Below are 23,466 nucleotides of genomic sequence, written 5' to 3'. Positions count from 1 at the left end.
TCAATATATTATTATTTATTTAAGTATAAAGTTATTAATATGAACAAATTATTTAGATTAGTCATTCACCCCAATTTTTTCATAAAATCAGGTATTTCCGGAAAGTATGATGGATTGGACGCTTTTTCTAAAATAGATAATTACTATTTATTTTAAGATAAAAAGCAACAAGGTCTAATATATATATATATATATATATATATATATATATATATATATATATATATATATATATATATATATATATATATATATATATATATATATACATATATATATATTATTGATATATATTTCGTCATCTTCATAATAAATTATTTAGAATATTTTTTTTGAGTTAAAATGTGACGGGAGCAGGCAGAAAACAAAAGTCTGATCATCCAGCTCAGTTACATATTAAACAAAAAAATCTATCATATAAAAAAATATTACAATCTCAGTAAAGTAATATTAAATACTTTTAAATAAAAAGTGTTACATTTTTTTTTTTTGAATACAGTACAACTTAAAATAAAAAAAATAAATGAAACTTAAAGGTAAGTAACGATGTAAAGGGTGATGTCGCTTTTTAACAAAAGAAAAAGTTAAAAAATAAAAGAGAATAAAAAAAAAACTGGGATCGTTTTGAGATACGTCATAATCAAGTAAGTGTTTATTTAAGATGCAATGTTACAATACTAATATAGCCATGAAAAAATGAAAAGTAAATGGGTTTTAAACAGTTTTTATCCAATATATATCTAAATTTATACATAATTCCAATACTTATTGAAATTTTATTTTCTACTAGGTTAATATGCTCTTTACAGCTTATTTGCTTGCTCCCGTATATTTCAATAGAAAAAACCAAATTGCGTTGTAATTTTTTTATTTTATTGAAATATCCAGTTTTAAGGCAACGTGTCAAGATTTAGAAAAGAGAGTATATTTACTTTGGGTAGGGTTTATAGAGTGTTTGTTGGCTTTAAACCATTCGTTAAGGTTATCAAGTTCATGATACATAGTGGTAAAGATTGTCTTAATATTATAGTGAGTATAAAAAACTTGAGTGTCGTCAATAAAAAGATTGAAGTTTAGTATAATAATAATACTGATAATAAGTAAATATCGTTGATAAAAATAACAAACAATAAAGGTCCTAAAATAGATCCCTGTGGAAATCCGCAGTTAATGTTTTCTAATTTATTGTAGGTTTTGTCATAAGAGACACATTATTTGCGATTTTTATCGTTGGAACAAAATCATTTAAAACTATTATTTTTGACTCCATAATTTTTAAGTTTGTAAAGAAGAACATCATGCCCACAGTATCAAAGGCCTTTGAGAGGTCAATAACACTCCAAGAACCACTCTAGCTAGTTTCAAAAGATCAGGAAAAATTTTTAAATAAAAGATTAAAAGTATTAAGTAAGGGATATTCAATAATATCAAAAACTTCTTTTACAACCCTAGGGCTTATACCATCAAAACTGCGCTTTTGTTTGGTTTTATCATATTAAAAGTAAGCCGAAGTTCATCATATATATATATATATATATATATATATATATATATATATATATATATATATATATATATATATATATATATATATATATATAATATAATATATATTTATTTAAATTCCAATAAATTTCATTGTCTCAAAATGCTTTATTTAAATACAATTTCAAAAAATATACTAATACAATAATTTATATTTTAAATTTATTAGCACTAGAGGTCTTTCAAAAAATTATCTGTAGAGCTTTCTTTGTTAATGTTCCAAAATTACTTTAATACAAAAAAATGTAAATTACACCTGGTTACTATAAGCAACTATTGTAAATAATAAATTTTATTTTAATACAGGAAATATCAATTAAAATACAGGAAATATTAATTAAATCATGCTTTTGATTATCTAGGGGAGGATGGGTAGGAGTGAGTTACGGGTAGGAGTGAATCATTGATCCCAAACCAGAAAAGGGCCAAAATATGGCTTCAAAATTTACCAAGTAATTGTTGAGACAATCCAAATTTTAACCGTATTTTAGTGCGGGTATTTGCATTAGCGATGTATTCCACTTGTTTCGGTGCAAAATAAAAATTTTTGATACTTTTTGAAAGTTCTTTAATAAACACATCTTCCATTACAAGACATCAGATAGTTATAGAAAAATAACTTATAAGCAATTTAGTATCTATAACAAATTGTTTTTTATTCATAAACCTCGTACTTATTGTTGATTTAACACTTCAACACTAGTCCAGTTGCACAACTTGGGGAGGAGCGAGCCATTCCTTCATGGGTAGGAGTGAACTGCGGCTCACTGGTACTTTAAGTACACTTTAAGTACACTAATAATGTAAATTTTATGTTAAAAATAGTGTTGTCTTTTGCATAAAAACATGATCAAGTTTGACTTTAAGTATTTCAAGTGTTACAGTATCTCGAGTGTATAGAAGAACCACTTTAAAAGCAAAAACTTCCACTAAAGATATGAAAGAAGCATTAATTTTAATCCAAAAATTAAAAAGTATTAGAGATACGGTAAAAACTTTCAACATCCCATTTGCAACGCTTCGTCGTTATTGGAAAAAAATGCTGTTTGATAAAAATATATTAGATTGACGGCGGACGTGTAAACGGTGCACTCCCCTAAGTTTAAAACGCGTTTTATCGAAAATAATATTTTACTGACCTAGTAAAATTTATTAAATTAATTAGAGTGTAATTACATCAATGACCATAAGTGATGATGGAGTTGAATCTACATGCTTTGACTGACCCTTAGGGATTGACACAACAAAATATACATTCATTAATTGACCCTAAGGATTAGGACAGTAATAGTCACGATTATTAGTAGTTCATAGGGGTGCGCCGTTTACACGTCCGCCAGATTGACTTCAAACTATTATATTAAAAGAATATTCAGAGATGAGCAAGAGTTACAACTGAAGGAATATATTCTGACTTGCTCAAGAATGCTCTATGGCCTTCAAATGAAATAATGACATATTAATGACATATTAAATATGACATATAGCTTTTGAAATGGCAACATTTAATCAAATTAATATGCCACAAAAGTTGTTCAAGGACTCAAAGGCAGGCATCTAATGGATGAACAATTTTAGAAAACGACATCCAGATTTGTGTCTTAGAACACCTGAAGGATGTTCTGCAATAAGAAAATTGTTAAAATTACCAAAAAAATACAAGCCAGTTTACAGAGCAATAAAAAACTAGCAGAAAAAGATAAGTCGGTATTGGACAGAGATGCGGTGTCCCAAAAGGACTCAGGCTTTATATCTCCATTTTTTTCAGGTCTGTAGTGTCTAGAAGCTCTAAACATGTTTGTAGACTTATGATCTGCAATAAGAAAAAAATTCATGAGATTTAATAACTTATTGTTTTTAAGCGCGGAGTCCTGGAGTCCCGGAGTCCTTGCCGCCATTATACCTAAGGAATCCAGGTTAAAATATTAATTGTTTCTCTTACCTAACAGTCTTTTTTTTTCTATTACGTTGTCCATAAACTTATCTATATTTTATGAGCTCCTGGATACCAAAAACTAGGAAAAAGTAATCTTTTTTTGACTTTAAATCCGGAGTCCTTTTTAGGACTCCGCATCCCTGGTATTGGAGCATTTGGAGATCTCAGATGGGAAAGGTTTAATAACCCTAGAAGATGAATTTTGTGACTGTGATATTAGCCCTAAAGAAGAGGACTTTGTATTAGTTGAATTTGGAACTGCAAAAAAGACTACGTTTGTATTGGAAAGGTATTGTATTCAAATTCTGTTATAGAAGAAGTTACAAACAACTGACTGTAACTTCTTCGCCTTGTTTTGATTGTAACTTCTTTGTCTTTGCAAAAAAGGTGATAATTTTAGGATACAAATAGAACTTTGGACTTTCTTAATATTTGTAATTTGTTTTTTGATATTGCCGTTGTTTTTTGTTGTTGTTGTTGTTAAGACATTAGTAATACAGAATGTGAACAAATTATTTTTGTAGTTTATAAATTTAAGTTTATTAGATGAGTTTAAAATAATGCTAAAATTTTTTGTTACATTATTAGTTAGTTTTTATGCTTGTTAGTAAATTATTTTATTCTTATCTAATTTTTAAATAATCAGTTTAAGACAATACCCAACTTTAATTTTCAGCTAAATAAAGCTAATGACTTATTCCTACCCGTTCCTTGGTTCACTCCTACCAGTGTATGGCTAGAAGTGAATTAGAAAGAACACCTGTATTATTTTTTAAGTTTATAAAAATCTGAAGATATTTTGATACTTTTTTTATTTCTATTAGAATTTCAATACACCAAGCTACTTTAGTACTTTAACTGTTACTTTAGGCTCCTTATCCTTTTTTTTTACTTTTAGTTTCTTTGTTATAATCATTTAAAAAGTGGCTCACTCCTACCCGTCCTCCTCTAAATTCTTTTCATACAATAATGAAAAAAACTTTATTAAAAAATATATTATCAGGATCATCTTCAATTTGTTTCAATATATGAAAAAATAAGACATGAATCTGACAAAAGAGTTTTTAAAAATCTAATTAATTTGATTTAAATGGTGGTCTAGTAACTTTAAATGGAGTAATAACTTTAAATGGAGGTCTAGTAGCTTCCATATAATTCTTAAAATTCACAATTGGGAAGAAATTATTGACAAGGTAAAATTGTCCTATTCTTTATTTATTGAAATGAAACCATTTGTTACAAAATTACTATATACAAAAAAATTACATTTTTTTGTATATAGTAATTTTGCAACAATTACAAAAACAGCTGATGATTGAAAAGCCTCTAGCGCTAATAAATTTAATAAAGTTAAACTTACATGGCTATTAATCAAATTTGTAAAACACGCATACACAAGTACATTTATATTTTAACCGAACACACAAAAATTAACATAATTTAAAAACAACGTTTAACTGAGTAATGGACCAATATGTTTTAAAACTAGTAAAATTGCCAATTAAAGCAAAAGTAATCAAAAAACAAATAAAACAAAAGCGTCATTAATTTAAAAACTGTATAGTAAACAAAAGCATTATAAGATTTTACTGACCTATTTATTCATTGGTATAATCAATGTATGATTAAGAGTACAATCATACAATCATGTCATCTAAGTTTCATTGATATTATCATAAGATATTCATCATCATCACAGTACATTTTCAAGTATTCCGTTAAAAAAATAAAATGTCAGAAATATTGTTGGAAAATGCTTCCTAGCGTAAAGTTTTTTATTATTTATTGGTACTGTGGTTTATCCTCCTCCGGCTAATTGCCACGTGGAGATCACATTACCAAGGACCGCAAAGACAAGTTCGGCTCCAAAAGGAGCGTCATAACCCGCTCTACGGACCAAGAGTAAAGTGATTTTAGGAAGAACGAAGATATGTTAGAGTGAAAGATAGAAGTAGTCGATTTAGAAAGATACATAAAGACAGCGGACAGGATTGCACGCGATGTTAGAAGGTGCAATTAAAATTTGTTCGCGAATTAATTTTTAATTAATACGGAAGATTTTTATTATTTTTTATTATTTATTGGTATTGTAGTTTATTCTCCTCCGGCTAGTTGCCATACAGAGACCACCATACCAAGGCAAGCAAAGACATGTTCAGCCCCCCAAGAAGGAGCGTCATAACCACTTTACGGCCGAGAGTAAAGTGAGTTTTGGAAGAACGAAGTTATCTTAGAGCAAAAGATAGAAGAAGTCGTGTTAGAAAAATAGCATAGAGAAAGCGGACAGGATTGCACATAATGTTAGATTGTGCAATAGGTGGAAAACATGATGATATTAGGTTAACCTAATGACAGCAGTTACGTATTAACTGTAAACTATTTCGAGAATTAGTTTTTAATTAATACGTAACAACGTAACAATTTTTTATTATTTATTGGTACTGTGGTTTATCCTCCTCTGGCTAATTGCCATATAGAGGCCACATTACCGAGGACCGCAAAGACAAGTTTGGCTCTAAACGGAGCGTCATAACCCGCTCTGCGGACCAAGAGTAAAGTGATTTTAGGAAGAACGAAGATATGTTAGAGTAAAAGTTAGAAGTAGTCGATTAAGAAAGATAGCATAAAGACAGAGGACAGGGTTGCACGCGATGTTAGAAGGTAAAATTTGTTCGCGAATTAATTTTGAAAGTAATACGTTACATTTTTTATTATTTATTAGCATTAGACTTTACCAGCATTTGAAAAACAAGTAGTTTATTACTACTAATGCCTCAAAGTGACTGTAGTACTTGTGGTGTTGACTTTTATTAAACCATGATGTTCAGGTAGAGGTTAAGCTATTTTTTAACAAGTATAAAGTAGTATGCCAATATTTATTTTACAAGCTCAATAAAGAAGAAAGTTTTTTTAAAAGTGGCATTGAAATTATAACTCGTTATGTTATTTTTTTAAACAAAACAATCTTGCATAAACTGTTCAATCTATTGCTTCCTCATTGGAAAATTATTTTATAAAAATATTATACCAAATACTTGATCTGTCTCAGCTCTGTTCCATTCTTATTGAAGAGACTTTTTCTATACGTGCTTGCATGACGCTCCTCTAGAGTTTTGAAAATGTAAAATTTGAACTCCTAAATTAGGTTTTTGCGGATTTTTTTATTTCACAAGGAAATAAATTTTATATTGTCATAAGTTTGTTGTCTTTTGTGCTTTAGATTGAAAATAACCTAAAAGAACTGAGTAAATCAATTTAAACCTATATTTAAAATTTAATTATTTTTGTTAAATTTTTTGATACTAGTTAATTTTAAAAACTGCTTTGTCACTAAGAATAAAATGATTTATCTTGTTAAGATTTTAAAGCATATTATGAATTTATAGATTTAATTATATAATATGAATGGTTAAGCGCCAAACCAACCTATACAACAAAAATGTTGAAATGAGATAATTTGACGCGAAGTTTAAAAAGTTTTTAACAAAAGCCACAAAACCGAAAAAGTTTAGTAATTGCAGTTCAGTGTGCAGTAAAAATTTTAATTATAGTATTTTGGTGTTTGTAAAGAAACACCACATAAATCATTTTTTAATATAAGCTAATTTTTTTCAACTTTGTTGTATAGGCTGGTTTGGCGCTTAACCATCCATATGTAATAATCTTAACTTACTTTTAGATTCTAAGTCAATACACTCATACTAATCCACTGGTGCCACAGATGTCATTTTATCTTATGACTTTAAAATATTGAGGCATCATCACTTCATTGTTGTCATACTGAACAACAGTTTTTTCTTTTAAAAACTTTTTTAGTTTCTGTTTTTAGAATAAAAAACTAAAAGCCTCATTTAAAGATAGTAAACGTGTGTGATAGAATGTTTATAAAAACACAGCTCTCGAGAGGTATAATATCCAACACCAGACTGCCTGGGCTCTAACCATAAATTCACGAGTTATTGACACTAAAAAAGATCACATTTGTTTGTGTGGTTTGACTAAATAAAATATTTGTCAGCATTGATGTGCTTAGCTTCCAATAGTTCTGAGTACTCATAATGTGTCTAATGCAATAAGCACATGATTATTTCTCACCATGGTAGATAATCTTAGCCTGATATTGATTAGCATAAAGCATAAAGTTAAAAAGTACTTCAGTTAATGTAGTTTGAAAATTTGAGCTAAATTGATTCTGCTTTTTTTAACTTGATGAACAATTGGTAGTGAAATATCCTGACTCTTAGCACCTGTTATACCTAATTTTCACATTTGTTTCTAGGAGGACTGTATGTATTTACTTTTGTATATTTCTTTTAATAAGCATAGATAAATTTTCAATATTTAAGAGTTATGTAGACATTCTTTTGTACCTCTATACGGTTAGCAAATTGCTGCAATGGTTGATAGTTAAACTTTGCTTTTCATTGCCAATAATTATGGTAGTAGTGTAGTGGTAAAGCACTAGCTTTGAGTTCAATTCTCATCACCAGCTTCTATGCTCTTTCTACGTTTAGCGACCTTGTTTCTCAAGACTCGTCTACAGAAGCTAAAGGATTGAAAGGGTTCTAACAACGTCATAAAACAGTTGTTGTAGCAACAACATGAAACAGTTGTTGCAGTGATAACATAAAAAAAGAGTTTCTTTTAATTTTGTGACCCCAAAACGTTATAGCAAAGAATAAAGTAAAAAAAAAAAATGTTTAAGGAGCTCTGCTGTTACCTGTTGAGTCAATTTAAGAACATAACAATTTTTATAATGCATTTAGCAGTAAATTTTCTATCGTAAGTGTATTGAATACTTCTTTTTTAATATTGAAATCCTACGCATTATTGTTTTGTTATTAGAACTTAAACTACATTCATTGCACTGTGATAAAGTTGAGTCAATTCAGTTATTCAATCATAAAGTTGCAAACAGTTATTCCTTCATAAAATTGAGTCAATTCAAATAAACCTCTGTCACTTCTAGTGTCATTTTAAGATTACAGATATAGTTATCAGTGTAGTAACAATTTTTAGTTGAATTGATTAATTCTTATTGATTAAATCTTATTAATTGAATATTTCTTGCAAATTTTTTTTTCATAAATTTAAATTGCAAATTTTTCATAAATTTAAATTGCAAATTCATAAATTTAACTTGCAAATTTTTTTTTCATAAATTTAAAATTTTCCGACTAAAACAGATAAAAACCTTTGAATATAAATTGAATAAAACATATTTAAAATATTTGCAAATGTTAATTTATCATAATTACGATTTTAAACTGCATTATTGATTCGATTCATTTTGATTTATAAAAATATCACTAGCTCCAAAAACTAATGGCGGTATAAAATTTATTAACATTTATTAACAAAAATTCAAAATTAGGAGCAGCTCTAACTTTAGGTTTTGAATAGGTTTATCCAAATACGCCTACCTGATAATTCTGTGAAGAAATAAAACTTAACCCTAAACAAATTATTTTCCGAGATTGACTTGTTTGACCAATTTTGTCCAGATTTTCAATTGCTCAATTTCTTCTTAATAATGAATTTGAACTTTCTTTCACGAAAAGAAAGTGAAATTGGTAGTTCAAGAGTATTTAATAATGCTGTCCTATAAGCTGGTACTAATAGGGAAAAAAATAAGTTTTTTTTTTGTTACTCATGTGTGTGTTTTTTGTTTGTTTGAAAAATCATCTTATCTTGTCTAAAAAGTAGCAACTGCCAATTTTATGCCTACAGGATAGATAATTTATTAGTTCTAAAATTATAACAATTTTATATAAAAGTACTCAAACTATTTCTTCTGATATACATAAAATATATTTATTGTTGTTTTCTTTTAAATAATAACATTAAAGTCATCAGCCTAAAAGTAAACTGCTTTTAGATAGCTTTTATGAATATCCGAAGACATAGATATAAGACACTGATATAATATATAGAAGACACTGATATAATATATATATATATATATATATATATATATATATATATATATATATATATATATATATATATATATATTTATATTTGTTGAATTTAATTAAAGACAGCAGCGTATAACCTTTTTTGTTTTAAATATAATTTAATGTTATTATATATTTACAATATTTCGCTGTCCTATAGCGGTCAGCATCATCAGGTGCAATAAATCATTACGCTGACCGCTATAGGTCAGCGAAATATTGTAAATATATAATTTCATCGAATTATATTTAAAACAAAAAGTTTATACGCAGCCTTATTAATCAAATTCAACAAATTACACCTGATGATGCTGCCCGCTATAGGTCAGCGAAATGTTGTAAATATATAATAACATCAAAATATATTTAAAACAAAAAAGTTTATACGCTGCTGTCTTTAATTAAATTCAACAAATATAAAAATATCGTATAACAAGAATATGATTTTAAAAGATTTATATATATATATATATATATATATATATATATATATATATATATATATATATATATATATATATATATATATATATATATATATATATATTCATACAGAAACAGATAATGTATTATTATGGTATGATAATATTACAAATACTCTTTTGTGTTGAAGAGTGCTCAATACTATTAAGTATTAGAGCAATATTTATTTATATCAAATGAATAAAAACAATTATTGATAGAAAAAAATTTGATGAAACTCAGAGTTCCATCAAAAGTTGTTTTTATTCATTTTATATATACACTTACGCACGCACACACACACACACACACACACACACACACACACACACACACACACACACACACACACACACACACACACACACACACACAAATATATATATATATATATATATATATACAGAGGTGACTCTAAAAGTAAAATAAAGAGAGGGGGGGGGGGGAATCCTTAAAAGTACCTTAAAAATATTTGTGTTATTCATATTGCAAAATTACAATTTTACGAGGAGATGTCCTTTTTTTTTTTTTTTTTTTTTTTTTTTTTGTTCTTTTTATTTATTCAAAATAAGTTTTACAATATAAGAATGAATAAAATACGTATAGTCAGAACTACAATTTTGTTAACGTTACAACAAGAACGCGGATACTCGCAGAAGATCATAAGATCTTGTCATCGAGAACCGCCTAAACAGATTTTAAATAATAAACAATCCTTTAATAATTAATTAACTAAAAAGTTAAGATAAAAGATTTTGTATATATAAATTACGATAAAATATTTCCTAAGAGTATTAATAAAAAACAAAACAAACTTAAAAATATATCAGAATGTTTTCAACTGAGAAAAGAATTTCTTTCAATTTTCTTTTAAATAAGAAAAAGTTCCATTCATGAGAGAAATCAAAAAGTTTTAACACTATTTTGTTCCATAAAAATGCTCCTCTAAATGAAATACAAAATTTACCAAAATTAGTTTTGAAAACTGGTTGAAGAATAAAATTTTCATTACGCAAATTGTATTTATTTTTAACTTTTAAAGAATATAAATTGTGAAAAGAAATTGGAGATATGCGAGACTTACATCTAAACATAAAACACAATACATTAAAAATATTAAGTTGATATATATTAAGAATATTCATTTCGTTTAAAAGAGGCTTAGCATGATAAAATCGATGTTTAAAATTAATAAGTCGTGCAACATGTTTCTGTTGGCGATAAAGTGGTTCTAATTTAGTTTTACTTACACTACCCCAAGCCGCATTAGCATAGTCTAGATGGCAATGAATAAAAGAGTGGTAAAGCTGAATTAAAGTATGTTTATTTAGCATGCTTCTTATTTTAAATAGTATTCCTATACTTTTGGAAATTTTAGAGGATAAGTTTTCAATGTGTTTTTTCCATGTCAGATTTTCATCAATAAAAACCCCTAAAAAATTTGTAGCCGTTACTGTTCTTAATTTTTATTACAATTAAAAATCAAAGGCTGCAGCAAAATTGTTCCGAAAATTTTACAGCTCATCAAAAAACAAAAAACATTTTTTTACTACTTTATTTTATACATAAATATTAATTTCAGCGTTTTCTGCTCTTTTTGCAATGAATATGGGTTTTAAACTAATAATTGTTATAATAATATCAAATAATAAATTTTAATTTTTAATAACAAAGTTTTTTTGTTATGTTTTAATGTTTTAAAGATAATAGCTAGACAACTTTTTATGAATGATAATAATGTGATGTGAATAAGACAATTCCTCCAGAACAATAAAAAAATTCCTCTAGAACAATAAAACAATTCCTCCAGCCCAATAATACGATTCCTCCAGAACAATAAAACAATTCCTCCAGCCCAATAATACGATTCCTCCAGAACAATAAAACAATTCCTCCAGCCCAATAATACGATTCCTCCAGAACAATAAAACAATTCCTCCAGCACAATAAGACAATTCCTCCAGAACAATAAGGCAATTCCTTCAGAACAAGAAGACAATTCCTCCAGAATAATATGGATTTAGAGAGAAATCGAGTTGCGAGTATGCTCTTTTTAAATGTTGTGGGCGTTTGGATGCGTAGCGTTGATCAGGGTAAATTTGCATGTGCTATTATGATTGACCTGTCTACGGCATTTGACTCCGTTCCACACCAACTTCTTTTTAACGAACTATTCAAAATAGTTTGTAGCTTGAGCATAATATCCTGGTTCCACAGCTATTTATCTGATAGGTAGCAGAGAGTCATTCAGGCCAATCAAGTAACCCAGTGGAAGCTAGTGTCATGTGGACTTCCTCAGGGAAGTGGATTTAGTCCCAAACTTTTTATTATTTACATCAGAGATCTTCCAACTTGCTCTAATTCTTATATAACTTAGTTTGCTGACGATATTACCCAATCTGAGGAAGTGTAGGCTCGTATGTACAAAAACGATATTGGTACATATATTTTATAAAACCAAAAACTTCTTTACGTCTTACGGCCTCACGATAAATTCTTCAAAGACACATATAATATTTAAGAACCCTAGAAAGAAACTGCCGGATAATTTACAGATGGTAGTAGGCGGTTGTATAATCAATCCAGTCAAAACAGTTAAATTGTTAGAAGTAACCCTTGACTGACATCTAACCTTTGGTCCTCATATAAAAAATATTTTAAAAAAATGCCATGGTATCTTGGGAGTTCTTTTGAGAGCTAGTCGTTACCTAACTAGGGACCTTCTGAGATATATCATTAGTAAGATCTCATAAGATCTCAGCTTGAGTATTCTCGTGCAATTCTTGTATCTGCATCACCATCACAGTTAAAGAAACTAGACATTGTTCAAAAAATTGCTTCACAAATTATTTGTGAAGCAAATTGAGATGCCCATTAAACCCCTCTTCTTACTAAGTTAAAACTGGACTTACTAAAGATAGAAGATAAAAGCATGTAACTGAACTTGTTGGTTCTATTATAACTAGAAATTTTCCTCCAGCCTTTTACGACCTATTGAAGATCGTAACGAGGGGGAAATTCATAAATAAATCAACTCTCGTATTAAAACTGGTCAGAGACGATTTGTTGTAACTGGCCATCAGATATTAAATAATAGTTGAGCAAACTGAGAGAGAAATACAAAATAATAAAAATTACAAAAAAAAAATAAAAATATAAAGAAAAAAAATTAAAAAAACAATACAACAACAACAACTCGAGGAGCGGAAGAAGGATCGGTTATTTAAACTATTGTAAATAAAACTTAACGTCACTGTATCCAGCTCTTATCAAGTATAAAAAAGAAAAAATTTATATATATATATATTTATATGTATACATCAACCAGTTAAATTATTAAAAAAAAATACTTACTGCATGTAGGACAACACTGTCCAGCTTGTTTATAGATATCGGCACCTGGGCAATTTAATGTAGGGCATTTTACTATCTTGCATACGGCGTATTTTGAATTTAAAATACCTTTGCACTCACAGTTACTGCATGAATTACGACGATCTATAATAAATTTTTCTCCTAGCGCATATCTAGTATCTGCGGTATCAGTGCAACCTATAATAATTAGTATAGCAATTATATACTTTTAACATTTTAAGAATCTTTAATAACTTTGTTTTATTACTTTGTAAAAAAAACTTATTACTTACCACAACGGGGACAGCATTCGTTTGGAAGATTAACAACAGAATGACAGTGGGAGGTAGATGGACAAAATATATTCTTGCATGGATCACTAGGTGGTACTAAATAATTTTTAAAAAAATAATATCAATTTCTTAATAATGGGAAAAAAGAATGATTACCAAGTTTATTCTTGAATTTAGCGCTTAAAAAAATTGAGACTGCTATACAAAAAATCTATAAAGTTAATTTTTAAAAAGTGAGGGTTGAACCCCGGATGTGTGAAGTGTTTATTGTTTAATAAAGGTTTTCATTGGTACAGTTTTTTAGATTGGTACAGATTTGCAAGTTTAATAATTATATAGATAAAGTTTTTTTTGCACGTTGAGTATCGCGATTAACAGACGCGTTTTTTTATGAAGTTAAATTTGTTAGATGATATTTAAATAGTTTTTATCACTTTAAATTTTTTCATAAAATAGTTTAATTATAAATAATATATAGAATATATAGATATATTATACACAAAGTATATATATATATATATATATATATATATATATATATATATATATATATATATATATATATATATATATATATATATATATATATATATATATATATATATATATATATTTATACATATATATATATTTATACATATATATATATATATATATATATATATATATATATATATATATATATATATTATATATATATATATATATATATATATATATATATATATATATATATATACATACACATATATACACATATATATACACTTTTTGCAAATAAAAAAAATTTACAGTCGTAACTTATAAAAAATAGTTACATGACCGGGACTAGAAGAAGACAAATTTAGTCTTATCATCATGCCCCAAAAAATGCGTCGTTATTAGATAAAATATGGTTTCAATGTATATATCTCTGATTTATTATTATAAAAGAAAATGTAAATATATTGCATAGCGTTTAAAATTTATAGTTTTTCAAAGAATAAAAGCAAAAATTTAAAAATTGTTTTGTAATATAAAAGAAAAAAAAATTAATAAAATATTAAAATGACAATTATGTATTAATAATAAAAAGTAGTTAACAATTAATTATTGATTAGTGTTATTGAATAAGTTATTTAGTTAACAATTAATTATTGATTTCTAATTTAATTCATTTTGAGTTAACAAAAGTAATTGCTTCAGTTTTGTTTTGAATTGGTTTAGAGAATAATTAGTTTTCAGTTCATTATTTAATATTATGTTCCACAACTTTGATCCTCGGTTTACAATAGAGAATTTAGTAGCGGAAAAATAAGTTTCGGATTGAATGTAGTTGTATTTTGAAAATCTAGTAGGGTATATGTGATTTATTTTTTCAAAAATTGAATAAAATAAGATTGGTGATATATTTTTTATCAAGTTTAAACATAAAAATAAGAACATGATAGAGGTTTAGTTTATATACATTTGAAACTATCTGCGTTTGAAACTATCCTTATGAAACTATCCTTATAGCCTGTTTTTGTTAGCTTAGCATTTTTTTAGTTTCGTTTAGTTAGTGCAACACATAGCAATGTTCACATAAGTTAAGTAGCAATGAATAAAGGAAAAGTAAATGTTTTTTAAACAAGATCGATTTATTAACTGCTTAGCTTTGTACATTATACCTAAATTTTTTTGATATTTTATCTTCAACTACATCTATATGATCCTTCCGAGTTACATTTCGTCTAGAAGCACGCCTAAAAACTTTATTGATTGCTCTCTCTCTATTAATTGATTATCAATATATAAACAGTATTTGACAAAACATTTGCAACCAACATCGAACGATGCTAAAAAGTGTTCCTAATTTTACATGTCTTAAAAACAAAACGAACTATACTACCACAGCAAACAGTTCAGGAGTCTGGAGTCATAGCATGCCATGACATGAGCAATCAGCTGACAGGTGACAGAAAACAAGCAGAATTTCGTTGACAAGTGCCTTTTTGAAGCGGACAAAACAAGTGCAAATTTATTGGTTTGTTTCATTTTCTTAAGTCTGGTCCGTGTCAACGTCATGGAAGTTTTTTAATAATTAAAGGAAGTGTCTAGAAGTTTCCAAAAGTTTCCAGAAGCATGCAGAAGCTTCCAGAAGTTTCCAGAAGAAGCATCTGGAAGCATCTGGAAGCATCTGGAAGCATCCAGACGCATCCAGAAGCTTCCAGAAGCATCGAAAAAAAGTATCTAGAATCTTCCAGAACAGGTTCACAAAGGTTCATTTTACTATATAAGATACATGTAAATTGACATGTAATTCAGTCAGTATAGGGAAGTCAATTATCAGTCAGTATTATCAAGACAGTTTATCGAAGTGAGTTTTATCAAAGTGTTATATCGAAGAACATCAATACAAGAAGTGAAATACAACAAGTGTTTCATTACATCAATACAGTCCACATCCAACCAAGATGTTGAGTTCCACAGAGCATTATTGTATCATCACAAGGTAAATGTAACACGGTAAGCCTTGAGAAGCGTGATGATTTATTTTTATTATTTTTATGACTTCAAGTGCAAAAATGGCTCCCGACAGTCTTGGATTGGAACTAAGAAAGAAAATTATTGGCGATTACATAAGTGGAATGTCACAAAAAAGTATTTGTGATAAATATCGCGTGAAAAAATGGACTGTATCAAAACTATGCTCCAAATATCGTTCTACGGGGAAGTTGGCAGCAGATAACAAAGGTGGAAGACGGGGTTCCACCACTTCTAGAGAGGATTCTATGATTTTCAGATCCGTCACGAATGATCCCTGGATATCATCAGTCGAGATACAAAAGCAATTAGAGCTGCCTGTATCGGACTGAACAATCAGACGACGTGCTGTTGAAGCCGGATTGTTTTTCGACGCCCTGCAAAGAAACCGCTGATTTCACTAAAACACCAGAAGAAAAGACTCCTGTTTGCTACATCTCATATTGACTGGAATGTGCAGAAATGGCGAACTGTCCTGTTCAGTGATGAATCGAAATTCAACATCATTGGGAGCGATGGTATTTGCCGTGTACGTCAACCGGCCGGAAAACGCCTCAATTTACGTTACTGCCATAAGACCGTGAAGCATGGTGGAGGCAATGTAATGGTCTGGGGGTGTTTTTTCTGCTAACGGTCTAGGTCCAATACATCGAAACGATGGAATAATGGACCGTTTCATGTATAAAAATATCCTGAAAGATGTTATGTTACCTCATGCTGAATGGAATATGCCAATAAAATGGGTTTTTCAGCAAGACAACGATCCGAAACACACTGCAAAAATAGTCAAGCAGTGGTTTCAAGACAACCACCTATCGGTGATGGATTGGCCGCCTCAATCTCCGGATCTCAACCCTATCGAGAACCTGTGGGAGATCGTCAACCGCAGAATTAATCGTGAAGGTGTTCGTAATAAGGATCAACTGTTTGAACAAATCCAAAAGGCCTGGGCAGCGATTCCACAAAGTTTCATTGATCACCTGATCGAATCTATGCCTCGAAGATGCAAGGCTGTGATCGACAACAAAGGATTCGCCACGAAGTATTGATAGCGAAATACAGCTTGGTCAACATTTTGTCGAGTTGCACTTGTTTTGTCCAGAAGGAAACCAACATTTTTTAATACTTTTGATTAATTTATTAATTTTCGTGTACAAATAATGAACTTTGTGATGAATAAAACTTAAAGAACTTTGTCTCTAAACAGTTGCATAGTTATTTCTCTAAATTGAAAAAATGCAGCACTTTTATATAAAGAAACTAAATTAGCATTATTTGGTTGCACTCGTTTTGTCCGATACTGCATATATATATATATATTATATATATATATATATATATATATATATATATATATATATATATATATATATATATATATATATATATATATATACATATATATATATATATATATATATATATATATATATATATATATAATATATATATATATATATATAAATATATATATATATATATATATATATATACATATATATATATATATATATATATATATATATATATATATATATATATATTTATAGATATATATATATATATATATATATATATATATATATATATATATATATATATATATATATATATATATTTATATATATATATATATATATATATATGTATATATATATATAGATATATATAGATATAGATATAGATATATATAATTATAAAGTATTTTAAATTACATGTTTGATGATCACTTTTGATGATGATTTAAAATGTTTTTTTGATTTTAGCTCAACTTTTACCTTTTTTTTTTAACATCAACAAGCTCCCAACAAGGCTGCAAGCAACCACTATAAGAGTTGGAAGTTACTGGAAAAGAAAAAATGAAGATTGTAGAGCAAGATAGCGATTGACAGACGACTTAAAAGATTGCAAGTTGTATGAATCAGGAAAGCAAGACGAAGGAAGCCAATTCTAAAGAACTGATGTTCTAGGAAAAAAAAACTAGAGGAATAAGAGTTTTTGGAACATTTAGGAATAGTCATAGTAAAAGGATGAGACTTAATTGAATGACGAGTAACACGAGAATGAATTTTAGTAGTTGAAACAAGTGACGCAAGCTCTTTAGAGCAGTGCCTATTTTAGTACTTGTAGAGAAAAGAAAGAGAAGCAACATTACGTCGGTGTAATAATGGTTGAAGGTCTGCTGCAAGAGCAGGTCCAACTATGTTTGCAATACATTTTTGCACCTTGTCTAAAAGAGAACGGGAATCATAAGAAGATCCGCCCCAGATATGGCAACAGTATTCGATACAAGGACGGATTTGAGATTTACAGAAATAGAAAATAGAATCTGGAGTAAGAAGGTGTCGAGCTCGATAAAGAGATTTAACCTTAGCAGATGCTAATTTTGCAACTGACTTGATATATGGTTTCCAAGAAAGATCAGAAGTATGAGTTAATAGATTCAAGATGAGAGATTAAGTGTTTGTTAATTAAATATTCAAAAACCCTGCTTATCATAGAAAGAAGACAAATGGGACGGTAGTTAGACAAATCAGATCGCTCTCCTGAATTTTTGTAAATAGAGATAACAGATGCCGCTTTCCAGCAGGCTGGAAAACAAGACTCTGTTAAGCACATGTTAAATAGTTTTGAAAGTATAGATGACAGCTCCGGAGAACACTTCTGCAAGAATGTATCAGGTATGTTTTCCGGGCCACAAACCGTACAAAAGTCTAAGCAGGAAATCACTTTAGATACAGAAGCTGGAGTGATAGGAATGTCAAGCAATGGATCAACCTGTTTGACGGCTAAATCAGGTAGAATGTAACTAGTGGAATCAAGAGATGACAGTGATGACAAGTTCTTAGCAAACAATTCAGCTTTGTCTTTAGGTGAGGTGAAAAAGTCTGAACCATACAAGAGGGGTGGAATTACAGATTTGCCCTTATTATTGATACTATCAAAGACTCCCCAGAAATCACGAGAGCCTAATTTTTTTGATAAAACGCGAGATTTCATGATTAGAGAATAGTGGGTTTTGGCGTTAGACAAAACCTTTTTACAATGGTTTCTGGCAGTAATAAACAGACGTCTGTTTTCTGGACAATTGTTTTGCTGATCGATATGGAAGTAAAGGCTTCGATTTTAAATTGCAGCAGCACAATATGAGGAAAACCATGGAGAAGAGTGAGGTTTGACCTCACTTAATTTCCTCATATCCAAGATTCCATGCCAGCCTGAATCCACGAAGTTATGTAAGAAGCACATTTGTCTGCAGGAAGACAAAAAATTTCTACCCAACGGCCATCACGAAGAAAATCATGGAAAGTGTCCCATCCAGTTTTAAGGTAGATGTAAGAGGTACGATAATAGGGGGATTCTGATGATGAAGAAAAATGAGATAATAGTTTTAGAGAGATCAAACCGTGATCACAAGCATCTAAGGGTGAATATGGAGAGACTGAGCACTGACTAGGATCAGAAATAAGACATAAGTCGAGTAGAGAAGGTAAATGATTCGGGTTGACTAGGTAGTGAGTTGGAAAGTTGACTATTGAGTTAGTTATTGAGAAAGGCAAAAGTTGTAGGCTTTAACACCTGCAGAGTTGCTAACATTACAGCAAAGCCATTTAGTGTGATGAGTATTAAAGAAACCAACAACAACAATATTGGCTGATGAGGCCAAGCATGTGACTAATGGAGTCTTTTTGAATTAAAAGAAGAGACTCATCAACACTAAGATCACAAGATGATACAGCTGAACTCAAATTAGTCTCAAAAAGAGCATGTAGGTCTGGTGAACTTTGCAAGACTCAACATAAGAAAAGTTACTTCGAAGACCACGAATATTAGTGAATGAATGATTTAGAGAACTTGGTGATGACGATGTTTTTTGGTGTTTTATAAACTAATTAATCACCCACGAGGAAGTCGGAAAAAACAATTGGCGGATTTGAAGTCTATGTTTTAGAAGACTTGTGAGATTTAAATAATTTCGTTGTCATTTGAATTGGCCATTTGAAAAACAACATATGTTATTTTTTAAACGTAATTAAATTTTAACATTTTCAAGATCTTTACAGGTAAATTCACCGTTGGCTGTACCAACAACGTTAGCCAGCTATATATAGCTTTTAGTTCTATGCAGTTGCGTCATATTATATTAATTTTAAAAAACACGTAAGTCAATGACTTATACTATTTTTTTAGTAAACGAGTTTTTGAAACGATTTTTTGACTTTTCAATTGATTCAATTAGAAGCTTTGAAAGTCTGAACGTTAAAATTATTAGTAAAAAAGCATTGAAACAATTTAATTAAATGTGTTTATTCTCTACCATGCGGAAAATCTTTCAGAACTTTCATTAAAATACTAGGAACGGATCCAGGATTTTGTTATTTAAGTTAAGAAACTTCAAGGTAAATTCTAAGCACCAAGTTTTTTTATACTTGTGTGATATAGGAATGAGAGAACTTACGTAGAGGTTAACTTTTAACTCAAATAGTTAAAAGTTCTGGAACTCCATCTCTGAATGCAACGGTGAAAATAAAGAAAATGAAACTTTATATTTGTTGATGTCACAAAGCTCATTGCTCTAACTTATCAAAAAATTTTCCAAATAAAATCTTTCTTTGATTTGCTTTTTCAAATTAAATGTCTTGTCTGCTATTAATAAATCAACGCGATTCATAAAAACCTCGGTGGCAGCAATAAATAATGTTTTTATTTTCAATTTCCTAGAAACGGTATTTGAAACTGAAATATTTATAATTTGAAATTTGAAAAAATAAGTAATAATAATGAGTTAAGATGTATACTAAAACAAGAAACGTTGATCAACTTAAATGTCAAAAGCTTGAAATACTTTTTTAAATAAATTTTTAGAGTACTTATACGAAACCTGGCTGTAAGACCTCGAACAGACTTCTCACGGATGTTTTGTGGCTTCAAGAAGTTTTAGAAATTAAAACAAAAACTATTAATAACAAAATAAATATTTATTTTGTTATTTATTAGTTACATAACTAATAATAGAATAGATAAATCGCTATCAAAATGCCGGAAAAAAAAAAAAAAGCTAAAACAAATTCTAAAAGCTAAAACCACTAAGAATGAGAAAAGTTACAAAAATTATAAAAACTTCCACAAAAATACTAACAAACTAGATTGACAAAATTTGATTGAAAGAAAACATGATCCCTCTTTAATGACATAATGGGAAGAGAAAAAATAAATTCATAACTGATATATAGGTTTTCATAACTGAATATATGACCTTTATTTTCACTTTATTATTTTTTTGAGAAAAACTCATGAAATATTTTGTAAAAATTGGTTCAAATTTAGCTCACAAAATAATTTATTTTTGAACATATATTTTGCTGTTCATATAATGAAAAAATAAAACAAATCACAAAAAACATTTACGTTTTAAAAGGAGAGTAGGGGAAGGTTGCGTAAGGTTAGCATGTTAACAGTCTATTGTTTTTTTGAAGCCGAAATATTATAATATTTATATTTATTTTTGCAGATTATCATAATTTAATCTTTCCTTTTAAAGAATATAAATGAATAGTTCATTAAAAATCTTTATACCAAAAATTGCGTTATTTTTAACACACCCAATCATCCCCATTGAAAACATTGTTTATTATGTTAGGAATTGTTATGGCGGCGTGAGTGAGAGCTTTTTTAAAAATACAAAGTATTTTTTAAAAAAAGCTATTAAAGAAAGAAAAAAGAATTTCATTATTGGAGACCTAAATATGAACTGTTTTCTATGCAGTGAAGATGATAAAGTAAAAAAACTTTACGATTCTTTTTTTGAAACTGGAGCAATCCCCTTGATTAATCGTCCGACGAGAGTAACAAAAAACTCAGCGCCTTTGATTGATAATATCAATAGAACAGATATATCCGACAAGTGCGTGTTTTAACTTCATTTGATTTGGTTATATTTTCAGAGTTTGATTTAAGCTTGATGTTGCTTAAATCAAACTCTGAAAATATAACCAAATCAAATGAAGTTAAAGCACGCACTTTTAACGAAACCAATATTATTATTATTATTATTATTATTATTATTATTATTATTATTATTATTATTGTTATTATTGTTATTATTGTTATTGTTATTACTATTATTACTATTATTATTATTATGTATTTCGCCATAAAGAAAATATTTACAAAATTAGACTTGAATTAAAATGTATATACACGGCTGGGGCAAGAAGAAGACAAATTCAGTCATATCACCAAGCCCCTTCAAAACAAGAATATAAATAACAAAAAAAAATATTACCGTTATCACAATGTAATAATGCATATGCATATGCACATATGCACATATGCACATATGCACATATCCATATATACATATATGCATATATGTATATATGTATATATGTATATGCACATATGCATAAAATGCATATATAAATGCAAGTATAAATATAATTTATATATATAAATTTTTTCTTCGAGATTTTATTTATTAAGATTTCGAATTTAAAAATAGATAAAAATGCGATAAAATATGAACATCAAAGAAAGGTCAAGATTCAGATTAAAATCAAAAAAAGTTTGATCAAAGATAAAGTAAATAACAAGTAAAAAACAAGTGATTACTCCTATTTAAAAGTTTCAGATGAAGTTCGTTGTCAATTATCAAAAGTTTATTTTTTATTTTATTTTTAAATCGATCAAGGGAAGAAAATCTTTTTTACTTATTATCCAATAGCGTGTTCCATAATTTAGGTCCTCTGATTGGAATTGAGAACTTCGTCGCAGAATAATATGTTTTTGGTTGAATATAATAATTATATGACAATTATTGTCATTTGAAAATATTGTTGGGTATATTGCTGTTCATATAATGGAAAAATAAAACAAATCACAAAAAAACATTTACGTTTTAAAAGGAGAGTAGGGGAAGAGTATTGGGTAATGATTTATTTTTTCAAAAAATGAGTTGAATATAATGAGTGCTATTTTATTATCTACTTTGAACATAAATATAAGAATATGATATAGATTAAGTCGAAATACGTTGAGTATTTTAAATTACTTAAAAAGAATTTTAGCGTGCGAAAAGCGTTTCCATTAATTCTTACAGCGTGTTCTTGTTTAATTAGAAGCTTTAGATTTATTTTTAGATACATTAGTGCTGCACCAGGCAATATTGGTGTAATTTAGATAGCAATGAATAAAAGAAAAGTAAATGAATTTCAAACAATTTTGGTTTAACATCTGTTTGGCTTTGTATAAAAGACCAATATTTTTTAAGATTTTATTTTGGATTAAACGTATGTTCTCCTTCCACGTTACATTTTCATCTAAAACTACACCTAGAAACAACAAAGAACGAAGAAATATTAAACAATTTAAAAACCAATTACCACTCATACACTGGAATCATATTAACTTTAAT

At 28.4% G+C, this 23,466-nt stretch overlaps 1 protein-coding gene across 1 annotated transcript in view; it reads right to left on the bottom strand.

Moving 5' to 3' along the window:
- The window catches only part of LOC100201353 (BMP-binding endothelial regulator protein), a 34,230-nt gene continuing 10,764 nt past the window's right edge, over window positions 1–23,466 (bottom strand). The window contains exons 3-5 of the mRNA XM_065809047.1: window positions 13,548–13,643; window positions 13,255–13,452; window positions 1–127 (exon numbers count right to left, since the gene is read on the bottom strand). Of these exons, the coding sequence (XP_065665119.1) occupies window positions 66–127; window positions 13,255–13,452; window positions 13,548–13,643 (356 nt within the window). The 3' untranslated portion in view covers window positions 1–65. The remainder of the gene's footprint in view (window positions 128–13,254; window positions 13,453–13,547; window positions 13,644–23,466) is intronic.

Source organism: Hydra vulgaris, chromosome 11 (genome assembly GCF_038396675.1).
Source record: "Hydra vulgaris chromosome 11, alternate assembly HydraT2T_AEP".
Lineage (NCBI taxonomy): Eukaryota > Metazoa > Cnidaria > Hydrozoa > Anthoathecata > Hydridae > Hydra > Hydra vulgaris.
This window is presented reverse-complemented; position numbering and strand designations above follow the sequence as displayed.